The 22263-nt window shown below is 42.9% G+C and overlaps 1 protein-coding gene across 1 annotated transcript in view; it reads left to right on the top strand.

Moving 5' to 3' along the window:
- Positions 1-13425, top strand: part of LOC120847535 (glucoside xylosyltransferase 1-like) — an 80080-nt gene extending 66655 nt beyond the window's left edge. The window contains exon 5 of the mRNA XM_040219340.1: positions 13249-13425. Within this exon, the coding sequence (XP_040075274.1) occupies positions 13249-13425 (177 nt within the window). The remainder of the gene's footprint in view (positions 1-13248) is intronic.
- Positions 13426-22263: the final 8838 nt, after the last annotated feature.

The raw sequence follows: 22263 nt of genomic DNA, 5'->3' as shown, positions 1-22263 counted from the left end.
GTGGGGGAGGGGTAGTGTGCTAACAACTACACTTGTTTTCACCTCAAGAACTGAAGTAAAAAAAAAAATCCGGCTCTTCGCATTACTAATTTCCCCGTTTGTGTAGAGAATTAAGATATATGAAACCTAATTTTAGAATAGATATATGTTATCTTAACAAGGCGAACCCGCTGCAAACGCAGAAAATCATCGCTTCTCCTCCGACAACCAAATCTCGTAAGAACTACTTCGCGTGGCGTATGAACAATACGCAAAACTTGCTTCTTTCTTGACATGAAAACGAGTATAGTCGACGGCAGGCCACCGACTACTAGTCGTTAGGACAGTACCCCCCCCCTCCCCCCAAACGATACCTTTTTAAGTGATTATTTTTTACCTTGAAGCAATATAGGCAACATTTTTTTTTACAAATTTGGAATTACCGGTTGTTAAAGATATATTAAGTGCAGTTTAAAAAGCTTCGGCAAAATTATTGTTTTTCTTTAATCGTGCAAAGATTGCATACAGTTGACTTTTTCGATTTTAAACAAAGATCCGGGCGCAATGCGAAAACCAGTCGGAACAGTTGAGCGCGTGTCTCTTCGATGAAAGTACAAAAAGCATGATATACTCTGCCCAAACGTTCTGCTCAAAGACCTACTTCTAATGTATTTTCGAAGGTCGCCGAGAAATGCCCCAATACAAAAGGAGTTGCTTCTTCGCTCCGTTTCTCCTACTGAAAAAAATTATATGAATCTATATAAGAACTGATTTGAAATATACAAAAACTGATATGCGACATATCAAACTGATATGAAATATACAAAAAATGATATGCGATATATGAAACTGATATAAAATACCCCAAAACTGATATGTGACATAAAAAACTCATATGCAACATATGCCAACTGATATGAATGTGTCCAATAAACGTATCAGAAATAAATTCATATAACGTTTTATTAGTATACGACGTGCCGCGAGGGCAAGGAAACACATGGCTTGGAACCGCAGTGGAGCGGCTCGATTTAATGGCTTTCAAATAATTACGGCATGAACGTTTACTTTTTATTAAGAGATTCATCTCCTGGTAACCATTTTTTTCTTAGCCCGAGACTGAGGCAGGAAAAGAGGAAAGTTTCAAAGTAGAAGAAAAATGAACAGTCGAGGACCCGTCTCTAACACAGCTAAAAACAAGTTTATTTGGTCACCCTCTCATATACACTCCACAAACTTCACCACAGAACCTTCTCGACCTTCTCGACCTCCAAAGGCAAAGCATAACAAAGGTCTCATCTCTTTCCACCACAATTGTCAGACGACCTTGAACAACCTTGACGTTTTCCACAAAGCTACACACCCTGGCTCCCATCTCCCGGAAGACAATTGACCGAACCTTCGCGTACATAACACACCCTCCCCCTCTACTCTCCGGCCCACAATCTCAAAGCATCTCGGCAACAAAAGATACCAATCCACCTGATCCCCACCCGAAGACACAAAGGAGAAAACCACTTACACCCTTCCACATTCAACAACCATTTTACAAAACTCTCAAATCCGCAAGAATGTTTTGCACTGCTGCTAAGCTGTAACGACACCTGACTAATGCAGTTGCCCATCGATTTCATTCTTATTGTTTCTTTTACAACCCTTTTGATGTCGTTTAACTCCCTGTGTATTATCTCTGTTTCGGACCAGCGTGGTATACAATGATTACATTCTTGAACATGTTTCGCTATTTCCGAATTAGCCACGTTGTTTTTGACATCTCTTTTGTGTTCAGTCAATCTGTCATTGATACACCTTGACGTCTGCCCCACATACTTAAAGCCACATTCCCGGGGGATTTCATATACCACTCCATTATCACACGGAATAGACTTTTCTCGATGCGTTTTTGTGCATTCCCTTACACTTTTGTGGAAGGGTGGAAGCTTACGCAACTTATAATCCGAACTAAACACCAGCTCCACATCGAACTTTCTGGCGCAAGTATTTAAGTTGTGAGAAATTTTGTGATAAAACGAAATTACAATAGTTCTATATATATTGGCCTTTGCTTTGATTCTCTTGTACATTCGTCTGCGAATTTTACGGATAACTGCTTCCCTACGAATTCATCCTCATAACCAGCACTGTTTAGCCTTCTCCACTGTCTGTCTACTGATTCAACCAAGAAATGTGTACATGATCATGTACACATTTCTTGGCTGAATCAGTAGCTACCTACGTCAACGTGCAATTAGGAAACTCGTTTTCACCTTCTCTCATACGCCACTTTTTTCACGGAAACGAGAACGTATCTTGCAGAAGTAAGGACTGTTCTGTGTGTGGCATGTATTGCTACGTCACATAAAATAATGAATTAAAACCAACAAAAATACACGTAAAACCACTTTGATTGTCCTTATCTGAATACGCCCAAAATTTATACATTAGGCCCGCGTGTTTTAAGTGACTCCAGTATTTTTTTAATTAGAGCACTATTTGGTACAACATTTTTATTTTTAAATTTATATTTAAGTCCAGTGTGCTATGCCGGATGGTTTGGAGAGGTTCGCGGAATCTGTGGCAAATAAAAATTGGGATGATATCTTTTCAAAGAGCGATCCCGATGAGACGTACAATTTTTTTCTTGAGCGGTTTAAAAGCCTTTATCAGAGCAATTTTTCTTTCAAACTAAGTAAAGTGAAGAAACGCATCCGGAACCATTAATAACTGTAGATATACTTGAACATGTAAAGGTTAAAGATGCGCGATATAGAAAGTTCACAAAAACTAGAGATCCCAATGACCTTCGGACTTTTAAATTGTACCGTAATCAACTGACGAACGCCCTGAGAAAAGCAAGGGAGCGTTACCATCATGAATCCTTTAGAAACTTTGTAGGCCGCTCCGACCTTATGTGGAAGAACTTAAATTCAGTTATAGAAGGCAAAACGTCCCATCGTGTAGAAGGCATTATTTCTGCAGGGAAGAAATTAACTGGCGTGTCGTTGGCAAACGCATTTAATGACAGGTTTGTTGATTTGCCTCAAATTAACTGCAGAGATGCCGCATGTGATAATATAACCTTTAAAACTATGGATTCCATTTTTTTTATGCCAGTTACTGATAAAGAGGTGTGTACTGTCTTTATGGAATTAAAAAAATAGCCATAGCTGTGATGCTGATGGTATGCAGATTCGGCCGGTGAAATATGTTTTACCAATGATCACTCCCTTTCTTACTTACAATTCTAATTTATGTTTTTCAACTGGGGTGTTTCCGCAGCTTATGCAAAAAGCTAAAGTGTCTGTGCTTTATAAAAAGGGAGACAAAAAACGGCATAATGAATTATAGACCTATCTATCTTACCGGCTTTTTTCTAAGGGCTTAGAAAAACTTATTCGCCGTCGTCTGTCAGATTTTTTTAAATAAGTATCGCGTAATTACTAATGATCAATTTGGGTTCATGAAGCATCGTTCGACAGATCTAGCATTACTAGAACAAAAATAATTTATTTTAGAGAGTTTTGAGGCAAACCAGATGTCTTTAGCCATATTTATTGATTTCACGAAAACATTCGATTATTTAAACCATAATTTATTACTAAAAAACTTTATCTTTATGGAATTCGGGGCCAAGGACTTACGTTGTTTCAGTCATATTTGAGTAATCGTAAGCAGTTTGTCTATTTAAATGGCTTTTCATCTAATACAAAGTCTGTTTTCTCCGGTGTACCACAGGGGAGTGTTTTGGGACCTTTGTCATTTAACATTTATAATAGGGTGATTTCAGATAAGATCGACCAAAGGGTGGCTGGTCGACATTTTTAAATCAACTGATGTTTTTATATGACATTGTCTAGTGTCTGGTATAAACGAATCCACACTTAGTTTTGACCAGAAAAAAAATTTGGAGACAAGAAAAATCGTAAGGCAGGGAGGTGGACAGTTGCAATAACGCGCACTGATGGAGGGGGCAAGTTTGAAAGTGAATAATTAAAACAATAAAATTAGGAGAATTTTAAAACTTTTTACAAACACACTATGGGTACAACTTGCTTGTAATATAAAGTAATATTATTTATTAAAAATTTATTTAGTTTTCTAAAAATTGCCAAACATGCCTGCTCGAACGACAAATGGCAAACTTTGGAAATCTGTATCTCATGAAATAATTTAATGATTATTACATAACTTGCAGATATTATTTTACTAATATATGGCTATTATTGAAAAAATAAATAAGGTATCTGAGTGACACAATAGTTACAATATATTTAGGCAAACATGGGAAAAAAATCAAACAAAGAAAAATTCCAATGCGAATAAAAAAAAAACACCACCTTCGATTTTTTTAAAATTTGGGTACCCTGTTATACTCTATTTCGGCATTCATTTCTATTAAAAACATGTTGCATCATTGCACTGTCAAAGAAAAAAGAAATCCCCAAAGTAGGGTCCTTTTTCAAAGCCTACACTTAGCAGTGTCCTATACAAGAAGTGACTCTGAGTTCCAGTTTCATGAAACTTGCACAAATCTTTTATATACATTTATTCAGATGAGGTCATTGATAAAAAGAGCGATCGGTCACACAGTAAAAGGGAGGAGAAACTATATACAGCATTTTACATAAGCGTACAAAGTGGTATCATATTAGAGACTAATGATTTGAGAAAAGATGATGCAGTGTGAAGTTGTACCTTCCGGTATATTTTACATCTAGAGTAAAATAAATAACTTTACTTCCACACACAAAAACAAAGATATAATAGTAAGATATTTAGGTTGGCTGTGTATTTACGATTACAAACAATTTCAGGTGACGGATGCCATAGTGCCTAACTGGAGCAGCTTCGATGCTCTCGGTGTATGAATGAATCGTGGCAAGCCGATATATTTTATCCTGCTCGAGGATAACATTTTGGGATTTTTTTATAGTGATCAGATAAAAATTATTAGTAACCACCAACAAAAACAGTAGGTTAAATACCCCGTGAAGAAAAATGTGATATATAAGATGTCCCTGCATTCAAAATGAGTAGTCCTTGGGAAATCAAATTCGGCACTTTACGCTAAGGTTTTCCTCGCTGTACCCATTTAATAAAGTTGCTTCCAAGCAGATCCGACTGTCCGTGCTACATATACGTCACAGGTCCCTTCTGTTGATGACTTGCTGAGCCGCCACGCGTGCCAAGACTGAATGCCAGGGAAGGCGCGCACCGTCAGCCACTCTTCTTTTTTTTGTTCACGATACCGAACAACCTCATTTTCGTCCAGATATACAAGATGCACGCCTTTCAGTTTCTTTGATAGAACGCTCACCATTGTCCAGGCCGTCTGAATTGCGCTTACTGAACGTTCTCTCAGGTTGTTCAGCGTGGCCTGGTGCTTCACGAGTCCGCCAACTCCGTCACATGCATTTTTCCCATGTCCAGATGCAGAAAATAACCACTGGGCTTGTGGGCAATCGTCCTTTGCAAATTGGTGAAGCTGGTAGCGATTCTTGAAATGACTGGCGGCGCCGTCACTTACGTACGTCACGTACGAGTATACCGCAACGTTGTCTTCAACCCACTCCTTCACTTTTTCTAGAGCCAAGCAAGCGTGAGCGGCGTCGTGACACAGGTCCTCACTGATGATGGCAAAGCTGTTTGTAGATTTTCTTGTCGTCACTACACATGTAAATATCGAAACTTGTTTTTTTTTCCAGTGATATGCTTGCACTTCGTCAGGAAGCACGATGGTCCAGTTTTCAGCAAAGTCAAAATGAAAGACAATGCTCCCGCGTTGCATGCACTGTTTTTCATCGTAGATCGGTTTACCTTGCGTTTGCCGGATATGGTTGTGAAGTACCCAACTTCCAACCGTCACTTGGATGACTTTTAGGAAAGTCTCAGGTTCCAAAGTTTTTTTCACAAGGTCGCCGGACTCCCATGTTGCAAGCACAATCTCTTCATCCTCCGGGATATCAAGTTCCTGGAGTGTAAGAAACTGGCCTTTTGGGCAGTGATCACAGTCTCCTTGAAGGCACAGTTCTGTTGCTGGGTCGCACAGAAATGCCGAGTTCATTTCACCAGTGTTGAATGTTGAGCCTGTAACGTTCTCTAGAGCGGCAATACAAAGATAATAATTGGCGCAGCGCACACAAACGCACACTTCCTGGTGTGGAATACATTGGACCCATCTAGGGCGCAACGAATAAAATTTCGTTAGCCCAACGCCGGAATCGGGATGCTTGTCTTTGTATATACGGAACGCCTCTCGTATTGAGCGTGTCATGAAGCGCTTTGGCACGAACGTTTTCTCTCCGTTGAGCATGACAGAGATTACGTCCTTCTGGTTGGGACTTTGGCGCGAACATTGTAGCTCGTCTTTCGTGAAGTACTCTAGGGCAGCAGACAGGTTCTCAAGGCTCACCTTGCACCTCGTGTAAGGATCCGGCTCATACCACACGCCATGCTTTTCCTTGAGTTTTCGGGATTTACTGATGAGGTACATTGAGGCCTGTGGAATCATCTTTTGAACCTCATTCTTCGTCAGTGTTGACGGCAGCAGTGTAAGCAGTTGACAACGTTCCCGGAGAGAGGTGGCGGTTTCAAAGGCCTGCCGAAAGTTGTCCACCCACTCAGTGCATGTGGAGCATGTTGGTTCGGACGACCCCGATGGTGCGTCCCTGTCGTACGCAATACGTAGCCTTGAGCGTATATTCTTAACAGCAACCTGCTCCAGTTCTGTCTGCTTTCTCTTGACATAGGCAGGCCTGTCCCGACTTCTTACGACGCTTGGTTGTCTCAGCGGCGACACATCTGTAGGTAGTATGCTGCGATTTAGATCTTCAATTGCTTCTTCAGCTGGCACAAATATGTCAGGGCACTGCTCTGAGCTTCGCATCAAGATCTCCTTAGTGATGTGCATGAAGCAATGGTAGCACAGGTAGTCCGTCGCACTCACTTTGGTGGAACAGTCAGGCGGAAGAATTTGCTTCAACGAGTTTAGGTCCAACTCGCCAACACTTCGAAAATTCCGCTGCTTTGGTATAGTCTTTTTGTGTTTGCAAAAGTAATCTGCACAAAACACTCGTTCGGAGCTCCAGGACGTCTTCATAATGTATACATAAATAATAGAAATTAAACCCCAACTGATGGCATATAATTGCCAAGTGAAAGAACTACTGGGTGCACAAGTGACAAGTCCGAGGCTGAGGAGCTCACTCACTGCAAACGTACATTTGAAAAGAGAGGTCACAACTGAGGCTGTCGGCAAAGCTTGATCCACGTCAAAGGAAGAAAGAGGGAAAGTCTCCAGACAAAAAATTGTGGTCAGCGGCCTTCGAAAAAGACTTTCCGGAATCGCACTGTCGTCCCTCCACGCGCTGATATGAAAGCACCCGAGCTTCTACCACGTGGTTCATGACACAGCCTGAGCCATGTCGGCGACCGGTTCGCGAGGGGTTGGTGGTGGGGTTACGTTGATGGTCACTCGGATTAGCCCTTGCTGTACTGAGCTACCGCCTGCAGTGCCTTATCGCCGGCTGGTGTCAACAACGAGAACACACACACCCTGTCTACACCAAAACTACAAGCGTTCACCGCACACGCGTCGCCGCCGCTTTTAAGCTTTTGTGAAATTGCTTTCTTTTGCCGCGGAGAACCGCCTTATCTTAACTACGCGCCTGAAATCCTTCCAGGCGGGCGTACACAATATCAAGCGTTTCGAGAAATGCCCGTGGAGTAGAACTATGGGAAAATTCGGAGCCCGCGATGTCGATATCGTCGCCGTTGTGTTAGTACGCCGTCGCGTACTGCAGTCCCCCGTTGGGGGAGGGGGGGGGGCGGTCTTACTACGATAACATGGCGACAGCGTTTACACTCTATGTATTTACGCGAGGCTCGAGTATTTGGGGATAATGCTGCCGGTTGGTGTGCCCCTTTGTGCCTGATATTATCAGGCACAAAGGGGCACACCTTTGTGTGAGGTGTGCCCCTTTGTGCCAGCGAGTGAGATGGCGACAGGCATGACTGCTCAGTAAACAGCCGTCGGCGGCCATGTTTTGCTGGTTGAAGCGAACCCCCTTGTCCTTGACAGCGAGCGGGGAAAGGCGAAAAAGAGATTGTATCGGCCGTTTTGCCAGAACTAGCGACGAGTGTCGTCTGCGGTTTCCGGCAACTATTTTGCCATTATCGTGAGCTTAGCGAGGAAATGATTTTTGCTAGCCACAGAACACTACCACGCAGAAAGGGAATGCTTGCCCCTATTGAAAAAACCAGCTTAAGCTGGTCCCAGCTTCAAGCTGGGTTATTGCCCCAGCATTCCCAGCTTGGCATGCTGGTCATGATGGTTGATCTGGTCCCAGCTTCAAGCTGGGTTATTGCCCCAGCATGCCCACCTTGGCATGCTGGTCATGCTGGTTGACCTGGTCCCAGCTTCAAGCTGGGTCATTTGCCCCAGCATGCCCAGTTTGGCATGCTGGTCATGGTGGTTATACTGGTCATGCTGGTGGACTTCCCAACCAGTTTAAACTGTTTCAATAAATGCACAGGATAAACAAGCCAAGCTCTTCAGAAAAGCCAACTCGGCATCCAATTTATTATTTTCGTACTTGCGGCCGCCTCACATGAACTGTGATGCTACATATCCTCGGCGCTCACACTGTACTAACCGACGCACAGGCAGTGGTTCTCGGTGCAAAGCGAACAATGTTAATAACACCAGATTGCTTATCTTTCAACACAAAAAATACTAGACACACGCCAAAAACAGGCCATAGCTGAAGAAGAAACTACTCGGATGAGAGAAGCGAACCTGGGGTGCCGCCAGTGATGGGGGCGAAGCGGCAACTTGCGTGTTCGGCAGAGGCGAGGAAATCCGTGTGGCTTGTCTGGCATTGGCGATACTCCTCGGCACCACCGTCATTCACGAGCACACACACGTTCTAAGACACGAAGCGACGCTGCAGTCGGGACGTCCGACATCTTCCCGCACTGAACGGACTGCCGCTCACTGTCTCCTCAAAACCCGCTTCGCTTGCATCGTCGTTCAACTAGTCTCCAAACAACGCGCACACAGCCCTCCCTTCGAAAATCTGCCGAAGATAACCAAACGCGTCTAAAATTCTCCGTTCCTACCACTCTCTCTCTCTTCTCACACACAAATGTAGCTTGCAGCGCGCCTGACGCGCCCTGTTGTCTTCCAAAAACGAGAGGACAAAGAACAGGACGTGGCGTCGTTTTATCCTAAACCGACCTTGGCGCGCGCGCTCCCAGCAATGCCATTTCGGCTATCTCTAGCCGACCTTGGCGTGCGCGCTCCCAGCATGACCAGCTTGACCACCACGATTATTTGTTCGACCAGATTCACCAGCTTGTCTCCCAGCATGACCAGCTTGTCTCCCAGCTTGACCACATCGGCTCCATGAAAAACCAGTTTGACCAGTTAGGACCAGACTGGCTCCCAGCTACACCAGATTGAATCTAAAACCAGACTCTAGTTAGACCATGCTGGTTTTTACTTAAACCAGACTGACCAGCTTAAATTCTACCTTGCCCAGCTTAAACCAGCTTGATTGTCAGTTATACCAGTTTGACTACCACATTGACCAGATTGACCAGCTTAGTTACCAGCTTGGCCAGTTTGATTTTCATGGTGGTTTTTCCAATATATATATATTCTGGATATATATCAGGGATATATATGAGAGAGAGAGAGAGAGAGATGAAGGTAGAGCGGAAGAGGGAATAGCATATAGTGTCGCAGGAGAATAAAGTAAACAAAGTTCCTAGTGGCCGATGGCTGCATGATCTTTTCTCGGATCACTAGTCCGTAATATGATACCTCTTTGTACACAGTAGTTTCTCCTTAATTTAAGTGTGTGAACGATTTCTTTAGTTATCATTGGCCTCATCTGAATAAAAATATATAAAAGATGTGTGTTGGTTTCATGAAACTGGAACTCAGAGTCAGTTCTTGTATAAAATACTGCTAAGTGTAGGCTTTGAAAAAGGACCCTACTTTGGGGAGTTGTATCTTCTTTCTAAATAAAATGATGCAACATGTTTTTAATGGAAATGAATGCCGAAATAGAGTATAACAGGTTACCTAAATTTAAAAAAAATCGAGGGTGGTGTTCTTTTTTTATTCGCATCGGAATTTTTCTTTGTTTGATTTTTTTTCCATGTTTGACTAAATATATCCTAACTATTGTATCACACAGATACCTTAGTTATTTTTTAAATATTAGCTATATATTAGTAGAATAATATCTGCAAATTATATTATAATGATTAAATTATTTCATGAGATACAGACCTCCAAAGTTTGCCATTTGTCGTTCGAGCAGGCATGTTTGTCAATTTTTAGAAAAATAAATAAATTTTAAATAAATATGATTACTTTATATTACAAGCAAGCTATACCCATAGTTTGCGCCTAAAACGTATTAGAGTTTTCCTAATGTTATCGCTTTAGTCATTCACTCTCAAACGGGCCCCCTCCATCAGTGCGCGTTAATGCAACTGTCCACCACCTCATGCCTTACGATTTTTCCTGTCCCCAAGTATTTTTTCTAGTCAAAACTAAGTTTGGATTCGTTCCTACCAGACACTAGACAATAACGTATAAAAACATCAGTTGATTTGAAAATGTCGACTAGCCATCCTTTGGTCGATCTTATCTGAAATCACCCAATAATGATATTGTTAACATAGATTATCTTGCTAAATTTGTTATATATGCAGACGATACACCCCTTTTATATTCGGCTAACACTAGTGATGAACTTATGAACTGCGCAAATGATGCTTTAACAGGGTTGCAAAATTGGACATCCGACAAAGGCTTAAATCATTATTAGTAAAACCAAAGCAATTCTCTTTCGAACCAAAAATAAAAGCGTATTTATGACGAAAAGTCTCGTAATAAAATCAAATGTTATAGAGTTAGTGGAGAATTTTAAAAGTCTTGGATTAGTCTCACGAAACCGTTTTATTTTACCAAACAACGTTAAACTACTTATATATCAAACTCTATTTACATCCCACTTAAACTACTTCCACTTGGTATGGGGTACAACCACCAGTCAAATCTACAAAAAATACACCTACTACAAAAAAATTTGTCCGCCTCGTAGCTAATGTTTCTTATATTTCAAGCTCCGAGGGTTTGTTTAAAAACTATAATTTGTTGCGTGTTTTCGATATGTATAAGTATAAACTGATGGTCCGCTTTAAGGTAGAAAAAAAAAGAAACGTGGATATTTTGGCTAAACTTTCTAAACTAAAGGAATGTGTTACCTCCTATCCAACTCGTTCGGCGACACGTCGGGCTGTGCCTCTTTGCCATAGCAACTATTCCTTGCAGTCTCTAAAGTATATGCTAAATACTTTACTAAATTTCCTCTTAAACAAAAACGTTGATATATTTTCTGTCACAATGCAGGATTTATTTTTTATTTGAATTGAATATATTAGTTTTCTGCGATGGGTTATAATCTATGTTTGTATACAATGTTGATATTTTTGCTGTTGCTTTGTATTTGAATCTGTCATGTGGAGCTGTAAGGGAGCAGGGGGCTCCGTCAAACTGTTGAACAGATTTTTCCCTCTGTTTCCTCCATTCCTGTACCGAATGGGAAATAAACCTTATTATAATTATTATTATTTTTATTATTATTGCAATCTTCTCACAGCATGAAACTCTTGAGGTTTGATGAGGTGTCATAATATATTGACGAGAACGTATTGAGAATGGATAAAGAACGGAAACTTTCAGGATTTCGAAACTCCACTCCTATTCTATTGTTGGAGATATTGTACGCATAGTTCACCGACCAGTGTTGCAAACGCAAAAAGCGAACACCAGCTGTAGTAATTATGGGAAACCATTTAATACGCTCAATATTTGGATCACATAATACATTGCCATATTCAGTCCATAATAACATAATAAATAAAAAAGAAACTCTTTAAAGGGAGTTACGTTGTTCGACGCAAATTGCTTCCATGCACAAACCGATGTTCATTGCATAATCTTACTGTTACCATGCTTGTGTTAGCAGGCGCATTGTCTGCCAAACCTACCGACGTTCACCTCCATCATTCGATAATTAATGCAATGTTGTTTTGGTATTTGGAAGCTTCAGTGACCAGATTCGCATGCTTTGGAAAAAGTTATAGCATTTTCCGGTGTGTCTGACTCGTCTACCGTCACCTACACCATACAAACTCCGGTATCGAAGCTTATAACTATATTGCCCCCATATTTCCTAAATTTATGTGCATAGTTTAATGGCGCATTTTATCTGGGAGAGCTGGAAAACGAACTGAGTCATGCGCGAACAAATCAGTTGAAGATGAGTTTCGAGGTTTGCCATTGTGATATGTCGATGGCGTCTCAGGCGTTGCTATTACTGAAAACAATTTTGCTGGCAGTAAGCCAAAATAGCGACTCTAGGACTCTACAAAAACAAAAAGACAGAGTGAAGAAACGGAAAGATCATGACTCTACGAAAACGAAAAGACAGACAGTACAAAGAACAATACTGTCTGTCTTCGTCCCTACACATCTAATTGTTTCGTGTGTGTTTTCTTTTTTAAACCATGACTCTAGCTTACTACAGAAATTAAGTTATTTATGATTCATAAATGTAAATCTGAGAGCATCTTAGACCGCCATTAAAAACGCTAACCTGACTTGAAAATCGCTCAAAATCTCACCGCCCGCAAAACGCTCACTTGTCCCGCTTGACAACTAAAAAAAAAACCCGCCAAATTGGTAACACTGTTCCAGGCACATCGGTTACGACAAGAAAGCGCCGACCGGAGCAAATAAAACTCCGCATGGGGGCGTTTTGAGCGTTGCCACGCCCAACGGGAATTGGGTGACTTTCGTCAGATCCGCCGAAGTAGGCAAAACCCTTTCAATAACATCTGCCATACACTTTTCTATTATGTTCCTTCCTACCATATGTATTTGAAATCACTACTTCATTTCAAAATTATCCTCAATAAGGCAAACGTTTTCACTAGCAGAAAGGTGAAAGTGGAAAAGCACAATTTTTACCACGCAGAATACATTCCGGCCTTACGTTATCGTTCAATGAAATGTTTCAAGTTAGGCAGTAGAGTTATGGCTGAAATAATCTGTAGCTTTTTCATGAAATTTTAATGTTCAGCTGGCCCCATCCACAAGCAATGAACCATTCACAGTCTGGAGCTTCCTGTAAAAAAACGTAATTCAGATGCCTACATCTCACGCTATATCTTTTTTTGTTTCCGCAGTACCAGCTGGGAACAAGCTTGGAGCGTAACTTCATCGTTCCCTTTGAAGAAAGGCTGACCAAGGTTGTGAGCAAATCTCTCTGCGTGCACCGCTTCCTCGAATATATGAAGGACTGGAAGGCACTGGCGCGTCAATTGGACAAGGAGCGCGGCCTGGCCCGTCACCTAACACGATAACCGTTGAAGAGAGTGAAACAAACAAGACAGTTTCTTATTAAAAAGTTGAAACACCAACCAAGCCCTCCTAGAGGGCCCCTACGTTTCGAAGCCAATTCGGCCTCTTCAGGGGCGACTACGGCTATGGCCGTTGAGCCCCTAAAGATGGGGCCGAATGGGCTTCGAAACGTAGGGTCCCTAGAAAAGCTTGGTTGGCGTTTCAACTTTTTAATAATTAATTGCTCCAGACCAGACGGAACTCTGGCAAATGTTTACTTTTAAAAAAGTTTCTTAATGGAAACATGAAAATATGAAAGACAAACCTCTGTAATGCGAAATTAGAGCGCAGCTCTTGTGGAGGGGGAGGGGTGAGTACGGAGGAGAAGGTATGCCCCTCCTCCCCCTCCCCCGTACCCTCTCCTCCTCTCTTCTCCTTTTCCTCTGTACCCTCCCCTCCTCCCCCTCCAGTTCCTCCCATCCCCTTGCTCTTTACCCTCCCCTCCTCCCACAGTTTCCCAGCTAAACGTAGCAAAAAATTGACGTCACGAGACCTCAACATCAATTCAGCTTCCCCGCTAAGAGGAGAAAATGACCTCACATGACTTGGTGTCACGTCAGCCATGAAAAAAGTAATTTTTTCCGCTAGACTTAGAGGGAAAGTTCCCTGCTAAATTCAGGGCATTGAATTGGTGTTAAGGTCACATGACGTCAATTTTCTCGCTAAATTTAGCGACAAACTGAATATGTCCGGTAAGTTTTGCAGGGAATCGAATTGGTGTTGTGGTCACGTGACATCAATTTTCCCGCTAAATTGAGCGTGGAGATTGAATTGATGTTGTGACCACAAGAGGTCAATTTTCGCACTAAATTTAGCGGAGAAATTATGCAGACTTGTAGGTCACATGACGTCGATTTCCCCCGTTAAATTCAGTGGGGAAACTGAATTGGTCTGTGTGCCTAGGCGTGAATTTTCCCGCTAAATTTAGCGGGTAGCTGAATTGGTGAAGGGGCCCCGTGACGTCAATTTCCCGCAAAACTTAGCGGAAAAACTAGGTTGACGTACCGGTCACGTGACGCCAATTTCTCTAAAACATAGAGGTCACGTGACGTCAGGTGACGCCACGTTCCCGCCAAATGTAGCACGGAAATTGAAGTGGTGTAAAATCATGTGACGTAAAATTTTCCGCCAAATTTAGCAGGGAAACTGAATTGATCTGTATGTACCGTGATATCGCGTCACGTTACATCAATTTTCCCGCTAAATTTAGCCGAGAAACTGAATTTGTGTATAGGTCTCGTGATATCTGTTTTCCCGCTGATTTCAGTGACAAATGCACGGACAGATGGACGGACGAACACAATTTTGGAATTGGGGGTATCGTTATAAAGTATTTCATGCTTTAAAGACCCAGTCTCGTGAACGTTGCTCGCAAGTTAGCACTTGAGTCTCTGAAACTGACCTGCACATATTTGTTGTTTTTGTGGTTGCTCAAATATCTCAAGCTTAATTCTTTGCCTGTAAAAACAAAGCATTTTTTTTTAAGCGGTAATAGTGAGTTTTTTAGCTCTAATGTTTAGGGTGTCCCAAGCAGAATGTTCACTGTAAAACGAGCTTGAAAAATTGACGCCTACGCCTCGAAAGCTCGTACTCACCTCTGGGGCACGAAATGTTTGTGATAAGTTCACCTGTGCATCCTTACAGTAAAGCAACATGAAATACATTCCGTGTTGTTCCTGCTTTTGCCAAGAAAGTGCAAGAAAAAAACCGATTTTTTTTCCCACAGTTTTCGAAAAGAGGCTTATTTCAATTCACAATAGAAATCCGAGGAGGCACCGAGGAAGTACATGATAGAAAAGGAAAGAATTCAGCTCAAAGCTACAAGCAAAAAAATAATGGTCCGAACCTTCGGCATGATGTAGGAAAACCAGACATGTACGAATTACTCAAAAAAGGTAGTTAAGTTAAGTTACTGAGTATCGACGCCAAAAGTAATTGGAGTAGAGTAGAAATTACGCATTTGTAATAGTAATTGAGTAAACTACTAACTACTCTAAAAAGTAGCGAGTTACTTTCAAGTTACTTTCGAAGTTACTTTTTTTTATATTTTTGTGGTGGCGAAATGAACAGCAGTTTTGATCAATGAAAAACCCTGCGAGCCTAAAATAAATGCAGTCTATTTATAGCTTGCGTTTTCGCCAAAATAGTTTATTCGCTCGCAGAGGCAATTGACTTTCAAAGTTTTTGAAAGGAGAGTTTTCCCCTTTTTCTTTTAAAGACGTCCCCAGCCAAGCTAAATAGACGTTCCACCGTGACACTGAATGGAGCGGCAGCGTTGAATTTGAGAAACAGGCTGTGCAGGGTCGAGTAAGCGAGTGTCGGCATCTTAGGTGTCCATGACGAAACATGTGAGGTTCGCCTCGGGTAGAGGGTCTTTTATAACAAACTTTCCTCCTTTTTTATTTTTTCTTTGTCAAGTTGAGATTGTTATGACTGGCCCCTCTTTATTCCGACGTCGTTCTGAGAGTACGCTGAGCGAGTGCACCAGACCGTCAAGGGTTCAAGTCTCGCGCCACGACGATGTGATCATCCGGACGACTGCGCGTCCCGTTGTAGTGCTAGTGCTACGCTACTGAAAAAAGAAATGTTTTGGTCTAACAGAAGATGAACCGAAGTATACTTCGCCGCTGACGCCGGGTCCAACAAAAGGATCTCCCAAGGGTAACTCCCAATCCTCGCCGGCGACTACAATATTCTGACGCGTCTGACACGCCTGACAAGTAAATCGTTTTTAACAAAGAGGAGGTCTCCCTGGCGTGGATGGTCGGAAGGACACGAAGGATTACGTAAACAAGCATCGTCGCTCGTATACAGTTGCAGCTGGAAGCGGGAACGTGCTTCCATGAACGGATTATCTGTGCCAGGGTTTGTGCGCGGGGGAGTCCGGCTTTGCAAAGGTGTATGCGCTTACGACAAGGCGACCATGGGAACAGGCGCCCAGCTGCGAGGTCATTCCAGTGGCGCCTCCCGTGGAACCTACCGCTTGAGTCAGAACTCATTAAAGACAGACAACAACTATCGGAGTGTCCCCGTCTTTCACGGTTGCAGCTGGAAACGCGACGCCTGCGTGCATTACCGGATTAGGTCAATACCCGACCAAGGCTTGTTAAGCATCTCTTCCTGCATTCGTGCGTGGGGTGTTATGTTTTGGCTGCTCGTCGCCACCTTGACCCAAGGACACCTTCCGAACAAGGGGGCCCCATGTTAGGGAATGCCTCTTCATCATGCCGGCGTCTTACTCATTTCTTAGCTCAAACTTTCGTGATGGGCAAAATTAGCCCTATATAATTTCGAAAGTAGTTAGTAATTTGAGTAGAAGTTACCTGAAAAAAGTAGTTAAATTAAACTACTAATTACCCAAATCAAATTGTAATTGAAAGTTACCAAGTTACTCAAAAAAGTAGTTAAACTGCAGTAGTTTGAGTAGAGTAGTTGAACTACGTCCAAGTCTGAAGAAAACACACATAAAAAATAATAGAACAATGCAAATGAAATGCGTAACCTTCAGAATTAGGAAGAAAATATTTAAAGCTATCAAATGGTACAAACAGCCTAGTTTCGATTATTTATCAAACACTTTATGAGACATTTTCATTTAAACTGCAGTATGGTTCAGGTTTTCTTGAACTTTTATAACTCTACCTTCCAGTTTTTCGTTGGATTTCTTTTTATATCGGGAATCACTGCCTAAAGCTTATTTCGAATAAGGTATTTATTAAACTACTAGCTACCTAATGTGCAGTAATTTTGCTACACACACTCCAGGAAAGGGGGGGGGGGGGGGTTGTACACCCCTTGTTTTTCTGAAGCCACCATTTAATTCGCAACGGCTCCACTATTCACAATGCCGCCCCCCCCCCCTCCCCCTAAACATTTAGACCCCCTGACCCCTAATTTCAACTCCTGAGGAAACCCCTGCTAATGTGGGTTCTGCTTTGGTAATTACTCGCAGTACGGGGTTTCCCTTTAACGCGAAGAAATGGCTACTTAATCATTTTTGTTAAATTCATGTAGCAACACTGAGTCCCCAAAAATGCTATCTTCAATAATCATATACTTGCTTCTTTCACGGGTGTTTTAAACAGTTGAGTTATGAATACTGGATTGCATGTATTTAATTTATTTTGTTCCACACTGATATATAGCTTTTCCGGTCTTGCTTGATGAATGTACCATAGGTCTGCGTTTTTAGCATGTGCTTCCCTGTTTTGCTGCGGAGGTAGAGAGGCACGTAGATCAACCAAATTGTTTGTTATTTTCGCTACGTCAACGCATTCCAAAATGGACATAAATAAAACATTTTAATTTGACTACGGTGTTTCTCGTTTGCCGTTTTGCCACTGATAACAGGTTAGTGTATCATATAAATTACTTAACGACATGTAAAGTAGCACGCACACTAGATTTTTGTACTTTTAAAGGATGGTTGAGTGCCCTTTTTTCTTAGGTTGCCCCCAAATATTTGAGTATTCGTACAACTTTTTCTCTGAGATTTAGTATTATTGGATATCTAAATATTGTTGTACCCCCAAGCAAGGATCTTACACTTTAAAAAAAAAAAGGAGTCCAAAGGGAGTCACTGCTTCCATGACTCTCTTTGACACTTCACGACTCTCTTAGAGAGACATTTTTCATGTGACTCTGTTTTGACTCTTCCCCTTCTCAACGGGAGTCACAGGTCAGCAGCATTTGCCTTACCGAAAAAAAAAAGTATGAATGCTGCTTCGCGGCGTCCATCCGGCAACCCAAGCTCCGCCGTTTCCCTATGCACCTCTAGAAAGGGAGTCCGACACCATTTAGTTCAAAGCTTTGTCGACGTTTTTTTTAAAATAATAATTATGCAAAAAAAAATTAAAAGAAAAGGAAAAAAAAATAATGCACAAAGTTTCGTCGACATTCACTTTTCTCAAGAATAATCGTAAAAAACAAAACAAAAAAACAAAAACAAAAAAAAACGTATGTTTATTTTTCGCATCGAACCTGGGTTCGCTCCGTAAGAAGCGGGCATCTTTCCACATAGCTACACCTGCGAGTACTCGTTTTGAGAATTCGTTTTATACGAGAATCAACAAGTTTTGCGTCGTGCATATTATTCGAAACCGAATCCTGCGTCTGCATTTTACACATTTCTAGAACTGTCGTGGAGTGCGTCTCTGGGAGCGAGTGAAGGTGCAGCAGCTTATTCAAGACTATACTCCGTTTCATACGTAGCATGCAACGCAGTCAAAGCTAGCGCACCGGTTTGGTTTGCATCGCCGACCGTGTCTACGTTCACCCCATAAAATAGTGCGTCCCCTGCGAAAACACTTATAAAAAAGTCGAAAAAGGTGCCTCCTTGGAGCTAGAAACTGATAGTGGTGAAAAATTGTTTTCAATAAAAAGGAAAAGATAATGTAAACTACTTTAAATTGTTTTCGTTTTCGTCCGTGCGGCTGCAGCTGCGTGTTTTCGGGTTGTGTGGCACTGGCTGGTTTTGGGACGATGGCGCCTTACGCAACAAGCTCAAGTACCTCTCCTGCTCGGATATTTTCAAAGATTCGTTGTGCGCAGACCTTGAAAGAGTGCAAGCAGGTGATCGCCAACGTGTACGCGAGTACAAGAACGCGTTTCCCGGAGAAGTCGGTCGTGAAGTCCTGAAGACGGTCAGTAACAACACCGGAGTGTGCGCCCGTACTGTCGCGAAATACAAGGCGCAGTGTCTATCTGGCAAGCTGGCGTCCCCGAAGCGAAGACCTCGCCATGTAGAAGTTTCGAGCACGGGGACTGTCAAGCATGCCGAATTCACACACAACGCCATTCGCCTCAAGGTGCATAGCAAGTACCCCGAGAGGGGGATTCATACCCTTGGCAGCTATTTCAAAATAAACTGTTCAGGCCACAACTATTGTCGATTAACGTCCTATTATAAATTTTGGGGCAAGGCTGCTATCAGTGAGATTCCTCATTCCACGCAGCACGAAAAAAAAAAAATATAACTCGGTGCTGGAGGCAAATAACACTTGCAAAGCGGCAGAGCAGATGGTAGAAATGTGGCCTCTCGGCGACTTATAAATAAAAAGCAAGAAGAAAGGAGGAATTGAAATATGCAGTTCGGCAATGCGCACAATCTTGCACAAGAAATGTCTAAAAAAAAAAAAAAAAAAAAAAAAAAAACTGCGCGTCTAGTGGGTTCGAATTACTGCCGCCGAAACGTCGGTATCGCCAGAGCAGCCCTACCACTCGTCCACGAAACGCGCCCAGGAACAAATTTTTTTTCTGTATTTTCATGCGCACCACTTCAGTACCTTTGACAGCTTTGCACGCTATGTATGAGAATGAGTAAAAGTTCCCATTTTGAGAACCACACCACCACACTGCGAGTTGAAGCAACGCCGAAGGCTCGCGTCTCGCAGCGCCGCCTGTTGAATAACCATTCGAAGAGTGTGCACACTGTGAAGGTAAGAGCGCTCACACCAAAAAGCTTTCTTTACAACGCTTACACACACACACAGAGCTCACAATTGAAGGGGGCCGCTGAGGTTTTAAGAGCAATCGCAATCGTAGCAATCGCATTCCAAAGACGCCGCGTTGTCGTAGATTGTTTTTCACCAGCTAGGTCCTGTAGGGATGAGACCAAGGCCAAGGCTGGGGGATTCATCGCCGGAAACGTAAAGGAACCAAGCAGACGACGTGAGGCTCGCGGACGCGGTTCGTGAGAGCCGACGACGTCCAAGCCACGATCCGAGCAGCCCTAGTAGCAGCCTTGCTTCCGAGAAGACTGTATATTCTTTCCGGTGGGCACACAATACTCCGAGAGCATGCTTGCGGCTGATGTGGATTGCAGGAGGTGGCTAACAGGACGACCAATGCACAGAAAATAGGTTGAGCACGACACAGCACGCAACGATTGTCGCCGCCATGTTGAAATAAAACCAAGCTGAGGCAGGCCAAGCTCTGCAGTTTAGTACACGACGAAGCTGAGACAGGCCAAGGTTCAGTTTAGTACACAACCAACATACTTCATTACAAAGAATTAGATAAATGTTTAAACAAATTTTTTTACGTTTAAAAGTTCCAATGTATGTCGACTAAAACAGAAACATTCACGTTGCGTCAAATGAGTTTCGTCGTAAGCCGCGAACGTCGCCGCGTCGCCATCGCCAGCGTAACCAAAATCAAAAACAAAGCAAGCTACAAACTTTCGGTGCTTTCGGGCAGTTTCAGGCCTGTAGTGCCCTCGAAGAACGTTCTCCGAAAAACTAAAAGTGTCTCAGGTGCCGCCGTGCCCATGGACCCAGCTGTGGGTTTCAGCCTACTTGGTGAGTACTCGCCTATTCGCTTGACGTTTTCAGTGCTTTCTTTTCGGAGCGTTTGTGAAGTGTCCTTGTGTGTGTGTGTAGGAAGCGTGAAGGCGAATGCGGCGAACGTGTGGGGCTCCTTGTCGCACACGTGCTTTGCGCATTGGATGACCTTCGAGCTTTTCCCAAGGAAGTCCCGCAACCGACCTGTCACCACGGCCTGTCACTGAGCGAGCAGTCAGATTGCGGGAACGCACACAGAGGCGAAGGTCCCACCGAAGCCGGAGGGGGGGACGGGACTTCGTAAGTGTATCGGGAGCTTTATCTCGTGGATCGGTGGACAAGACGAGTTCTACAAATCGGGTGGCGCCTTGTTACCACCTAACTAGGTGGTGTGTTTCGCGGATCCCATGACTGCTAAGGCCCGCTTCAGACGGAGCAATTTCACCCAGCAACTTGACGTCGCAACACCAGCAACGCCGGCCGCCCGCGTTCACACGCAGCAACCGAATTGCTCCGACCTGCCATCATCATCATCAAATTTGATCCTTCTTTCATTATTTAGACGCCCAGCTACGCGTTAAAAACGCGTTCTTACATCTTTGAACGGCGTTGAGAATACTAGCTCATTTTTCTGAAACTGTTTACTTCCGAAAACGATCCATTCCAAACCAGAACTAAGTCTTTAGCTGTCATCATCACCACCACACGGGTGTCACGTGAAAATAACGCGTCTCTGATTGGCCGCAGCCGCTTCAACCGTCCCCGAATTGCTCCGAGTTGCTCGCTTGTTCGAGCCGGACCCGATCTCAGCAATTCGCATCGATCTAGGGAAAGCTAGGGAACAACCCACCAGCAACCTCAAAATTGCTGGGAAAGTTGCCCCGTCTGAAGCGGGCCTAAAGGTGCCCATTACGTGCTGGCGCTCGTATTTGCACCCCGTTTGCTTTCACTGCGGGTGTTCGAATTCAGGTTCGATTCTCTGCATTGATGATGTTGCTTGCGAAGAGTTCTTTTTTGACTAGGGCACAAACTTTTTATACAAAATGTTGTATATGTTGCACTTATTTGGTAGCCCTCTATCTGTAGTGTATTGTGAAGGTTGTGGAAAAAAACGCGCATTGAGTAATTACAAAAAGATATACATATATATATATATAATATATATTGTAGTTTCGAGTACCGTCCGACGGCACTCTTGCAGAACGTTCACGGGCCGTGCAATGGCACTCCACTCACGTCTTCAAGTGCCGTCCGAATGTCTTATGTAAAGCGAATTGTCAAAACGAGTTTTTCGAAGTTGTAGCGTAGCTTATTGGAAATTGTAGCATAGCTCGCCTCATAGGCAGCGGACTCGGATTCGATCCACAGTGTAGGCTTACTTTTTAAAATCTTTTTCTCGAACATTTTGTTTTGTCGAGGCATTGGGCGATATTTACGTCATTTCTTTTTTACCATTAACACTGGGGAAAAAAAAAGGATGTTGTCGACGAAACTTTTCTTAAAGGGGGCCCTGCAACAACT

This window comes from Ixodes scapularis, unplaced genomic scaffold, assembly GCF_016920785.2.
Source record: "Ixodes scapularis isolate PalLabHiFi unplaced genomic scaffold, ASM1692078v2 PGA_scaffold2__306_contigs__length_199485367, whole genome shotgun sequence".
Classification (NCBI taxonomy): domain Eukaryota; kingdom Metazoa; phylum Arthropoda; class Arachnida; order Ixodida; family Ixodidae; genus Ixodes; species Ixodes scapularis.
The sequence above is the reverse complement of the archived record's forward strand: the minus strand, read 5'-3'. Positions and strand labels throughout refer to the sequence as shown.